Here is a 12372-nt window from a genome sequence, read left to right as displayed (position 1 = left end):
ACTAGTCGACTATCCTGTTGACTATCCAATAAGCATTTGCTTATCAGATAGTCGACTAGTCCTTCACATCCCTACTACAAGTTGTCCCATGTTTCCTACAAAGTAAAACTAATTGTGATATTTTAAGATGGATTTTCAGAAGTGAGCAGTTTGATTTAACTCTGCTTCTATCTGTTTTGTTTGATGCCAATGGGAGCAGACTTAGACCAACACAGAGTACTGTCCAAATCCCAGTATTAATGTCTGTCTTTTGATTTATGCCAGGATGTGTAGCCTGAAAACAGATTTCTAAATATGACTTATTTTCAGATACAAAGTAATGAATAGTCATTAATTTTTTTGCAAATATGCTCTCTGTCCAAACACTCACCAATCTTAAAACAAAAGATGCTAGAATGAGATGTAGAATTCTGGTAATTTAACACAGAAACAGCAGATGTTTACCTTTGTAGAAAGCATTTGAGTGGAACAGCCGAAAGAATGTTTTTGTAACAAATCTGCTACACTGTTCAGGTCTGTAGGGTCTTGAAAGTGGAATTATAGATATTCTGACCATCTGCTCTGATTTTCTCGGGACAGTCCCAATTTTTAATGTTCTGTCCTGGTGCCCCACACAGTTCTGAAAAGTCCCAGAAAGAAGCTGCTGGGCATTGCTAATTCCCCTCTCCCGGACCAGGGAACCGGAGCCTGAGAGATAGTCCTGAAGCCTTTCCATGCTGCTAGCGAAATCCAGCCAATAGGAGCAGGGGGAAGCATTTCCTGTGGGAGCCTGCAAAAGCAGGAAAGCAGCTGGGGGGAGGGGAAGGCAGGGATCCATCTCACCGTGCAGTGAAGTTGCGGGGGGGGGGGGAGTGGTCGGTGCAGGGGCCAGCAAGGTTGCAGGGGGAGTGTGGTCAACATGAGGTATACCTGGATTGCAGGGGGCTCCAGCCTCTGCAAACTGGAAGGCAGAGAGTGAGGGAAGGGGCAAGGGGAGAACTAAGAGGAAGGTGGGTGAGGAGAGGAAGGGGCTTGTGCAGAGGGGAGGGTGGCAGGGCAGAAGAAAGGGGCAGGCACCAAGGGGCAATGTGGAGGAGACACAAATGTCGGGGCTAAGAGGAGACAATGAGGAAAAGGGTAGGAGGGGGAGGGAAGGGGCAATGTGGGCAAGAGGGAGGAAGAGGAGAGGAGGAGTAGGTACCCGGAGAAGAGGGGTTGAAAGGAGGGGTGGTGGACATGAGGAAGGCAGGGGTTGGAGCAAGTCATGTGTGAAGGGAAAGGTGTATAAGATATTTATTAATAACTTGGGTGCCACAGTGGCGTGGCACACATCCAAACAAGCGCACATGAACTCAATACTGGTTCACAAGATAAAATTCACTCTGCTCATGGGAGGAAAATTTTAGAGGGAACATTTCCTCCAGCCTCCCCCCGAGTTAATGCAGTGCAAGTTGGGTTAATGCAATTGCAGGATAGTTGCATGGGGGGGGGGGTTCAGTGGGGAGCCAAAATCATCCCTATTGGTAGATGACAGTGGGAGAAGTTCTTAGAGGGGTCACATGACACCCTTTACTTCTGGTCATGTGTTCATCTTGACCCCAGGAGTACTACCTCCAGGGGTGGAATTTCTTGTGGCAGTGGACATGGCTAGCTGGGGTCAGGGGATGTGGCTAATGTATCCCTAATTTTGGTTACGAAAATACGGTCACCATAATTATACAGATTGCCAGTTTCAGTTCTTCTTTATCTGACTGTGTATTTAAACTTTGATTCTCAAATTGAATTATCAGAATATTTTTAAAATGCTGGATTTCTGTACTTTTGCAGTATAGTGATGTTATTACTTATTTGTCTTATTAAGGTGGGAAACATTAGACAGCTTCATGCAACATGATGTTCAGGAATTATGTAGAGTGGTAAGTTTCCAGCATCCCTTATTGACTTCTGCATATTCACCAGGCGTTGCCTATTAACGGATAGGTATTTAGCTAAATTCCCGTTAATACTGAAATTGATTCCTTGGATGAGAATAGACCAATGTTTAGAGGGTTCCATTTTACACGATTATCTTCCTTTGTAAATATAGTTTGGACTATGTGTGGCCCCTTAAAATTTATGGACCAGGATATAGGAACACAAAATTTGAAGGAACAAAGTTTAGAAACAAAAATATAGAAGGCTTTTCAAATGTGCTGGCTTTCCTTGTAAAGGTTGGATTGGAAAAATACCATTTAAAGGTGCTGGGAAAGGGAAACTAAAACTGGGGTTGTGCCTCTGTTTCTTTGATGAATAAAGATGGTAAGAGAGAATTGGGTGCTTTTTTGAATAATCTTTCCCTCCCACCTTCCCTCTCCCATTCTTGTTCTAAATTATAAATTCAAGTTCTTTCAGGCTTGAAAGACCTTGACTGCAGTATTAATTAAATGGTGACAACACAAGAGCTAAGCGAATTAGTTTACTTATGAAAGGAAAATTTGTATTCTGCTTAAACCTCTGTTTTATGTTTGCATTTGGGAAAAGCTAAACAACTTCAGTGATCAACATTCTGAATAGAAAGTCTTAGAGGGGTAGTCGTGTTAGTCTGTAACTTTAAAAACAATGATCAATCATGTGGCTCTTGAGAGACTAACAAATACATCATGAGCTTTCATGGGTAAAACCCACTTGATCAGATGAGTTGGGTGGACAAAACAAAATCCAAAGTAACAGCAAAAGTAGTTACCTGTCTCCTTGTTCATAGCTTTTTATGAGTATCAAAGGCAGGGGAAATGCCTTTGTAGTGCATTAACCAGTTAATATCCAAATTGACAGTGGTGAATTTGTAAATGAATTCCAGTTCAGTAGTCTCCCTCTGCAACTGGGGTGATAAAATTCCTTTGTAAAAGAATGGCTACTTTTAAATACATTATTGAATGTGCAGGGAGGTTAAAATGTTCCCCTTCAGGTTTAACTTGTCCAGGCACGACTAATGGATCTAAAAGTGACTACTATTACACAGCAATTTAAAAAAACAGCTGGAAAGAGAAGCTGAGAAACTTGTTTTCATTTGTAAGTTTGACATCTGTAATCAAGGTTTGACTAAAGACCTGACCTGGACGTGCCACTACATTCCACACCCCAATGACATAAAAAGCAAAGTGCAGCCTACTCTGTTAACCTAATTTAACACAGACACTCTAATTGACAATATTTCTCTAAAGTGCCACAGGACCATTTGTTGTTTAAGTTTTTTTAGTTACAGACTAACATGGCTATCCCTCAGAGTTTTATGTGTGTTACCATTTCTGATGTCTGATTTGTGTCCATTAATCCTTTGTCGCAGAGACTGTCCAGTTTGGCCAGTATACACATCAGGGGGCATTGTTTGCACCTGATGGCATATATTACATCAGAGCATATGCAGTTGTATGAGCCTCTGATGTTGTGGCTTATGTAGACTTGTGGCTTGTATAGATGTGTGGACAAAGTTGACAGTGAGGTTTGTTGCAGGGGTAGGTTCCTGCGTGAGCGGAACTTACCACTGCAACAAACCCCACTGCCAACTCTGTACACACATATACACGTGATACCACCACAGGACTTAGCAACATAAACCTGATATTTCTAAAGGTTGTTTTGGGTTTGTTTTTTTCGCCACAAACAGAGAAAATTTTCAAGCTTTATGCATTATAAAGGAATACACGAAGGCTCAAGCCCAGTTTTAACAAAATCTTTTGCATGACACCTTTAGTGTAGCCTTGTTTTGCAACCTGCTGTTTTTTATTCTGTTTTCATCTGGGCTATGTCTAGACTGCAGGCCTCTTTCGAAAGATCGCGTCTAGACTGCAGGCGGATCTTTCGAAAGAGAAATCTGCTTTTTCGAAAGAGAGCAGCCAGCGAGTCTGGATGCTCTCTTTCGAAGACGGCCTCTTTACATTGAAGAACGCCTTCTTTCGAAAGAGGAACTTTCAAAAGAAGGCGTTCTTCCTCGTGAAATGAGGTTTACCGCCATCGAAAGAAAAGCCGCGTTCTTTCGAAATAATTTCGAAAGAACGCGGCTTGAGTCTGGACGCAGGGGAAGTTTTTTCGGGAAAAGGCTACTTTTCCTGAAAAAAACCCTGAGTCTGGACACGGCCTTACTGAGAAGGAAAACTTATTTCAGTTCCATAAGCAGTTGGAGAGTACATGCATTTCAGGAAGAATCTGAGGGCACCCTGCTTTTGAAGTTTATCCTACTGTTCTAGTACATAACTTGACTTTAATAGAGCACTTCAAGTCTAAGGAGAAATGACATGGGGATAGCCCTGAAAGGATTTGGGGGAAGAGGAGGACTTAAGGAATTAACAAAAAGGAGAAACCAATGTCAAATGCCTAATATTTCATTGTCATGTGAGTTGCACAAGAAAAAGTGAAGTCCCCAAAGTTCTGTCATTACATTAAAATTATGTACTTTAAATAAACAAATTCAGAAAAAGTAGCTCAGTCGGTATAATAGTGCAAATCTAATATTTCTTTCAGTTGCTTGATAATGTGGAAAATAAAATGAAAGGCACGTGTGTAGAAGGCACTATCCCTAAATTATTCAGAGGAAAGATGGTGGTATGTATTTAGTCAGTTAACAAATTTTTAATATTAATTATGTTATTTGTATATATTGAAATCCTATCTTTTTATTTTTGTTTGCAGTCTTACATTCAATGCAAACATGTAGACTATCGGTCTGAACGAATAGAGGATTATTATGACATCCAGCTAAGTATAAAGGGAAAGAAAAATAGTAAGTAATACGTATTCTGTGTATGCAAATTAAATGTTGGGCCTGATTTTTTGGAGCTGCTTAGTGCCCACCTATTCCATTGACATCAAATAGATTTACAAGGGCTCATCACCTTGGAAAATCAGGCCTTTGATTTTGTAAGTAGGTATCATAGCATGAAGATACCTCATAGAAGGCTTTTTCTGTATTTAGAGAGATTCTGCTTGTATTGGCAATCTCTTCCCCTGCCCTCCCCCCACCCCCCTTTCCATTTCTTATTAGGATCATTTTGTGTTTTAAGAATTCAATAAATTTTTCCAGATTACTCTTCTTCTGATGTCATGATATTTTGTAGTACCCTCAACTAGATGCTTCTACAATGGTTATAATATCATAGTGGATTAAGATTAATACAGGTTGAACTTCTCTAGTCTAGCACTCTCTGGTTCAGCAACATCCATGGTCATGATTTTAGTTAGCTGGATATCCACTTATCGTGGGTGTGGTCAAGTTCCCTGGAGTCCCATAAAGTTTTACAGCCATCAGTCCTGGTCCTCAGTGTTCTGTGCTGTTATTTAGCTCTAATTTACCCTGGTAAATTCTCTGGTTCAGCACCGGTCAGGTCCCAAGGGTGCCTGATTAGACAGGTTCGATCTGTAGGCATGATCAATGGAGTAGATGAACTTTTGAGAAACATAAACCCTTTTTACATACAAATAGCCATGTTGTTAAAACCAAGAGAACAGCTAACTGAGTCAAGCAGGATAGCAGTTGCTGTTAAATACATGAGCAAGTCATTGGCATGCAAAGTGAGAAATATAGAACTACCTAAGACTTCAGTAAACCAAACATATGATTCAAGGGGTCCACTCGTGTGTGTGTACCCAGAGAACTTTTCTTAACAATAACCACTGGAGAGGTGCTTGAACCCTCTGGACTTTGTAGCCATTGGGTGGTTATGTAAGCATGACACCGCCCCAACCTCCCTCAGTCCCTTCTCATAGATCTTTCCTGGCAGAGAGCCTCATAGCTGAGACATTGCTACAGTCAGCACTTGATCTGGTAGCCTCCTCATCTAGGATTATGGCCTGAGCTCTTCACAGTTCCATGGTAACATTGTTCCAGACATGCAGCAGATCATACCAGACTTAATGTTTGATGGATGGTCTTTGTTTTCTGAAAAGACAGAGGCACTCCTTTAAGGAAGCCAGAACCATATTACAGTGCTTTATGGTTTATATGTCATCATTTAAAAGGTGCAATTTTGGAGATCAGCCATAACAACAGCAGTTTAATTGGTACTCTCAACAGCCTTCTTATTCTGCAAAGCAACTGGCCTTTTCTTTGAGAAGACACAATTCTCACAAGAGAATGCTCTCTGGTTCCAACTTTAACCAGCCAGCTCATACTGTGGCTGGCAAGCAGTCATCTGCTTGTCAGTGATAACACCATACTATATAGTATGTGAACAAGCTCCAGCCAGCTTTGTCAAGAAGCAATAATGTTTTGGCATTTTGCATCCAATTGGCTGATCATCTTAGCACAGCCGTCTCCACCCTTTTTAACCACGAGATCACTTTTTCAATTCAAGTGCAATGTAAGATCTACCTCAAACCCATTGCCCTATTTCCTTCCTGCCCCTTCTTTGGGGCCCTACCCCTGCTCCACCCTTCTCTGAGGCCTCACCTTGCTCACTCCATCCCTCTTCCTCTCCCATCCTCACTTTCACCAGGCTGGAGTAAGGAATTGGGGTGCAGGTTCTGGTCTTAGGCCAAAGAGTTTGGAGTATGGGAGGGGCTCCAGGCTTAGCACAGGGTGAGGGACTGGGGTTTAGGAGGGGGTTCAGGATGCAAGCTCTTGGGAGGAGTTTGGGTGCAGGGGGACTTGCACCTGGGGTAGGAGGTTGGGTGTAGGAGGTGGTTCAGGAAGCAGGCTCTGGCTGGGTACCATTTAACTGAGATGGCTTCTAGGTGGTGGAGCAGTGGGGTTAAGGCAGGCTTACTTCTGCCCTGGCCCTGCACCACTCCTGAAAGCAGCTGGCATGTGCAGCAATGGCTCCATGTGCTGCCCTTCATCTACAGGTACTGAGCCCACATCTTCTACTGACCAATGTTCCCTGTTACTGATCAATGGGAGCTGCAGGAGTGGTGTCTGCAGGCAAGGACAGCATGTGCTGTGCCTCTCTCAGGGGCTGCAGAGACAAGCAGTAAAAAAAACTAACAACCTCCCCACGGGTCAGGAGATGAGAGTAAAGGACAGCGTGTTTGTGAGAATGACAGAGATTTGCATTGTCAGGCTCCGTCCATCCTCTTCACTCTGTGTGGAAATGGGGTACAGAAGTGAGGGAAGGGGGGACACCCTGACATCAGTGCCTCCCCTCTTTTCCCTCCCACACCCTGCACAGCAAGCAGGAGGTTCCCAGGGGGCAGCTCCAAGTCAGAGAGCAGAAGCAGCATCACATTGGGTGAAGGGGCAACTGAAATACTGTCCTTGATAGCTTCCTGGCCAAACCAGTCAGGATCACCTTTGAGAAGCTCCAAGATCTACTGGTAAATCCCCATCTACTGGTTGGTGACCACTGTCTTAGCAGAACTTTCTCTGAGAACCATGAGTATTCTCTTCAGAGCAATGTGGTGATGTCCATCTTCAGGGAATAAGGTATCACATTGCTCAACTTGTGCACTGATGAGAAAAAAATTGTCATTAATTTTGTTCTCAAGCCAAACTCAGGCCAAGATCGTTAATGCCCTCCAATTGAAATGAGGAGTGACTCTAATGCAGTGTTTCCCAATTAGTGCTCCACGGAACCGTGGGGTTCCGTAAAGCAAAAGTAGGGGTTCCGCAAGGAGCTGCCATTCCCTGCCCCTCTGAAAGAGAGAGCACCAGTATGACAAGATGGAACCATCCCAAGGGGGAGGACTAATCCGTCCCACACGCAGTCCTCACCGACCTCTCCCTTTTACGGGGCACAAAAGGGGCGGATGCCTGTCTGTTCTGCCTGTTCTTGTTCAGCGGCACAGCAGGGTCATTCCACCGCTGGGGGAACGCTGAGCCGGGACACGTCAGCATTATCCCAATGCCTGGAGTTAAGGCCCGGGGATGGTGAGCGTCGGAGCTAGGGGAGCGTGGGAGGCCGAAGTCCGAGGTCCCTGGGGGTAGGAAGAAGCCCAGGGCGGGACTTGCCTACAGACAGCCCATGGGCTGGTGCGTTGCGGCAGGAGCCCCAGCAGCCAGGCAGGTCCTTACCTGCACCTGTCTTAGGGCCCTGGGCTGGGACCCGTGAGCGAGGGCGGGTTTAGGCCCTCCTACCCCTACCTGCCTGCAGCGCGGCAGAACTGTTGGAGACACTTGTGGTATCTGACTACAAAACAGACTGCCATGGAGGCAGAAACAATTGTAAACTGGTTAATAAAAGCCAGAGTAAACTGACAGAAAAGGGGGAGCGGACTGCCACCCCTTTACAGCCGGCTAGCCAGCAGAGGCATATGGAGGCAGGGGCAGAGGGAACAGTTGCTCCAGGCTGGCACACCAGGGGAGTGCAGTGAACCACAGCAGGGAGGGTAGCACTTCCCCTCCCCAAAGGAGCCAGCACGTGCTGCCTGAATAGCTGGGGCTGTGGCACCCGGCAACTTAATTCTAGGGCCTTTCTGCACAGTGCAGGGGAAGGAAGGAAGTTCAGGAGACCCGGGGCTGCACAGCTCCAACTATGCAGTCAGCGTGGTCTGCCCTGGGACTCCCTGCGCCCTCCCCCCCTCAGGAAGGCATCGCAGAGGTAAGTTGCTGGGGTGAACAGCCCCTGATACTCAAGCAATGCGCACGCCAGCTGTTTGGGGAGGGGGAGTGCAGTCGCACACTTCCAGGAACCCATAAGTGCTGCAGGATTGCCAGCTACTGGTCCCAGCTGCCCCTGTCCGGTCCCCCCCATGAGTACCCTGTCCCCACCAGCGCTGTACCCAGCACCATCCTATCCCTGGCCCCAGCACCCTGCCATCCACCCCAGGACCCAGCAGAACCATGTCCCTGACCCCGGCACCCTGCCACCTGCCCCAGCATCCTGCCACCCAGCACCATCCTCTCCCTGGCTCCAGCACCCACTAGCACTTTGTCCCCTGCCCTCACCAGCACAGTTGGGACCACGTTAGTGAGGCCTGGGGGGTTTTGGAGGGTTTTTTGTTTTGTTGTATCTCACTTGTGTGGCCCCAACTGACTTTTCTGTGGGTCAGTGACCCCTGACTCAAATCAGGTTCCTCACCCCTCTCATAAATAAAGACAATGCTAAAACCTTTTGAGTTTGACATATTTTATTTAAAAATGAAGCCAGGCCAACAAGCCCCCAATTGGGGCCAAACCCCCATCTCACTGCAGCATCATAACACTCCTGCACCACCTGACCCCAAATCTGAGCCTATCATACACTGGAACCCCCTATGCTGAGCCTCTTACATCCCCAAACTCCTGCATCCCCATATCCTCGGTCTTCTGCCACAACATTCCTCCACCATCCACACATCACAAATCTGTGTCCTGAGCCCATGATACTCACAGCCTCCTTGCCCTGAGCCCCTCACATATCCAGCCCAAACTCCTGCAATATCACATCCATAAGCTCATGGCTTGCTCAGCACTCCAACCTTCCACCTGAAGCCAGCACTCCCCAGCCTGGACCCCCCTCTCCGAGCCAACATCTCTGTCTCCTGCATCCAGATTTCCTCCCAGATCTTGTACTTCTCACCCCTTCCCACACCCAAATCCCTCATTCCCACCCCAGAGCCCGCACCTCCTGTCTCAACCTGGTGAGAATGTATAAGAGCTGGGGATAGCAAGTGATGGAGAGGAGGGGAGAGGAGAGGATGAGGCCTCAAGGAAGGGGTGGGAGTCTTGGGAAAGGAATGTGATTTTCATGCATTGGTGGGTCCCTTTCTCCTTTTTTTTAAAACAAACCTAGGGGTTCCTTGAAAAGCTGAAAAGGGTTCCATGGCCAAATAAAATTGGGAAACACTGCTCTAGGTGGCCTAGACTTTGTTGATGCTATTCTTGTGTGATGACCACTGGAATTGCTATGCAGCAAGGGTCATGGTTACAAGACTCAGCTCTCCTGTACAAAGTTCAACAGATTATTCAGGACTTTCCCTTTCAAGGGGATACACTCTTGTCAGAAAAAAATTGATATTAAACTCAGTAGTCTAAAAGACTCAAGGAATATCCCCAGTTCACTGGGCCTCTATACCCCTTGTATCCAGTGCAGCTACTTCCACTCAGAGCCTCAGGAGCACTTCTCACAAAGAGTAGTCAGGACATCTCTAACAGAGGAAACTGCAGTGGCACTATGCGGCCACATCAGCCCTCTGGGCAAAACTTGGGCCACCCAAAACCTCTCCAGGATCAAAACCTGCCTTTGGAAGGCACGGTCAAGGACAGCATACCACACCTGTCTCCAGATCCACCCCAGCTTACCTTTTTTCCTGATTATATCCCTTTTCTACTGTGCATGATTCTGTGTTACCATGGATTGTTGGGTGCTCAGTACAATAGAGAGGGCATACTGCATCTAATTCTTTACTATCCTGCCATTCCACCCTGATTCCTTGTCCCTTTTAAGTGTCTCTTCTCATGAACAACTCCTTTAAGAGGTGCAGTCACTCCTACAATTAGGAACAGTGGAGGAAGTTTCTCACAAACACAGGAGAAGGGGTTTTGACTTCGAAGTTTCCTAACACCGAAAGCCAAGGGAGATCTCAGACCCGTCCTAGACCTACAGGATCTCAACACATTCATAGAGAAATGCATGTTCTGCCTGGTTTCCCTGTCCTCCATTATTCTCTCTCTGGATCTGACAGACTGGTATGCTGCCTTTAATTTAAAGGATGTATATTTCCATACAGTGATCACTTAGTCCCATAGGAAATACCAAAGGATTATGGTGAACGGTATCCACTACATACTCACAGTCCTATTATTTGGCCTGTCAGCAGCCCCTCTGTGTTTTCACCAAATGCATCGTAGCTGTAGCTCTGTTTCTCCACTGACATCAGGTACAAGTGTTTCTGTACCATGACAGCTGGCTGATGAAGGCCCACTCCAACACTCAACTGAAAGCTCAGCTCACATTTATCAGGGCCACTTTAGATGATCTAGGTTCCTTTGTGAATGAAATGAAGTCCTTTCTGTTGCCAGTTCAGAGAATAGAGTCTATGAGAGCTGTCCTGGACTTAACACAAGCCTGTGTGTACCTGCCATATTCGAGGTTCAAGCTTCTTGTTCAGTCTCATCCAAAGTCCCTGACAATTTCTCCCCACCAAGGTGAGGAACTGCCTCAAGCCCCTTGGCCATGTGTCCACTCATATGTGTGTGGTGTGACATCTCAGACTTTGGCCACTTTAATCATGGCTGGCATCAGTCTATTGCCCAGCCAGGGACAGTTCAGACAAGGTAGTAACTCTGCCTTTCCCCCTTCTCTGGTAGTTGGACCCATAGGAAGTCTACTCAGGAGTTCCCTTTGCAACACAGGAGTTCCCTTTGCAACTGACAACCCATCAGTGTCATTGGTCATGGACTTGGAATAGGGAGCACATTTGGGGGACCTCAAGACTCAAGGTCTATGATCTCCAGCCAACCTCACTGTCCACATTGATGTCCGAGAATTAAGGGCAGTTTGGCAAGCCTTACAGTCATATTTGGCAGGACTTTGTGTATCAGTGATGACGGACAAAATATCAGCGATTTTCTATATCAACAATAGGGGATGCACACTCCTCTTCCATATGTCAAGATGCCCTCTTCTTGTGCAACTTTTGTGTAGAACGTTCAGTTCTTCTGCAAGATTACATCGCCTGGGAGTGCAGAATGAGCTGGTGGACCACCTCAGCAGGTTGTTTCAGGGACACAAGTGTTCTATTTGCCCAGACATTGTGAACTCAATCTTCCAGTTCATGACACACAACAGGAAGTGCCAGCAATTTTGTTCTTCCAGAACCATAGCCCAGGATCCACCATGGATGTGTTCCTCCTCCTGTGGAGAAGTTGTATACTGTTCACCTTCCCTCTCCTCCACCCTTTCCCCCCTCCCCCCCAATACCACTCATATAGAAAGTCCTCCCGAGGAAACGGGCTCAGGTCATATAGATTGTGCCAGGTTCAGCTCGTGAACATCGGTACATATTTCTTCTGGACACGTCCATAGAGATTCCAGTCATTCTACCACTTTCCCTGAACTTTCTGACTCAGGACTATGGATGCCTTTGACATCCAGACCTGGAGTTGCTGCATCTTACAGAATGGAAACTCCATGGCTGAATCCAACTGGACTTTCTTGCTCAGACCAGATTACACAAGTCCTCCTTGATGGCAGAAAATCCGCTACGAGAATCATGTACCATGCTAAGTGGAAGAGACCAGATGGAGAAACTACACAGCATGGTTTTTCTCCAGCATTAGTTCCTATACCTTTCATCTTGGATTATCTTCTCAATCTTAAGCAGCAGGGTCTGTCAGTGTCCTCTGTCAGTGTCCATCTAACTGCCATATCTGCTTTCCATCCAAGGACACAAGGTTGCTTGATGTTTACCAGCTCCTTACCAGCTCCCTGGTTAACTGATTTCTAAAGGGCCTGAATAGCACTCCCTGGTTAACTGATTTCTAAAGCCCCCCCCCCCCCCCCA

The 12372-nt window shown here is 46.2% G+C and overlaps 1 protein-coding gene across 4 annotated transcripts in view; it reads left to right on the top strand.

The window, feature by feature from the left end:
* USP7 (ubiquitin specific peptidase 7) overlaps positions 1–12372 on the top strand; it is a 221725-nt gene that overhangs the window by 155604 nt on the left and 53749 nt on the right. For all 4 annotated transcript variants that reach the window (XM_075899282.1, XM_006124597.3, XM_025185416.2 and 1 more), the window contains 3 exons: positions 1841–1895; positions 4477–4557; positions 4645–4735. In XM_075899282.1, the coding sequence (XP_075755397.1) occupies positions 1841–1895; positions 4477–4557; positions 4645–4735 (227 nt within the window). The remainder of the gene's footprint in view (positions 1–1840; positions 1896–4476; positions 4558–4644; positions 4736–12372) is intronic.

This window comes from Pelodiscus sinensis, chromosome 16, assembly GCF_049634645.1.
Source record: "Pelodiscus sinensis isolate JC-2024 chromosome 16, ASM4963464v1, whole genome shotgun sequence".
NCBI lineage: Eukaryota > Metazoa > Chordata > Testudines > Trionychidae > Pelodiscus > Pelodiscus sinensis.
This window is presented reverse-complemented; position numbering and strand designations above follow the sequence as displayed.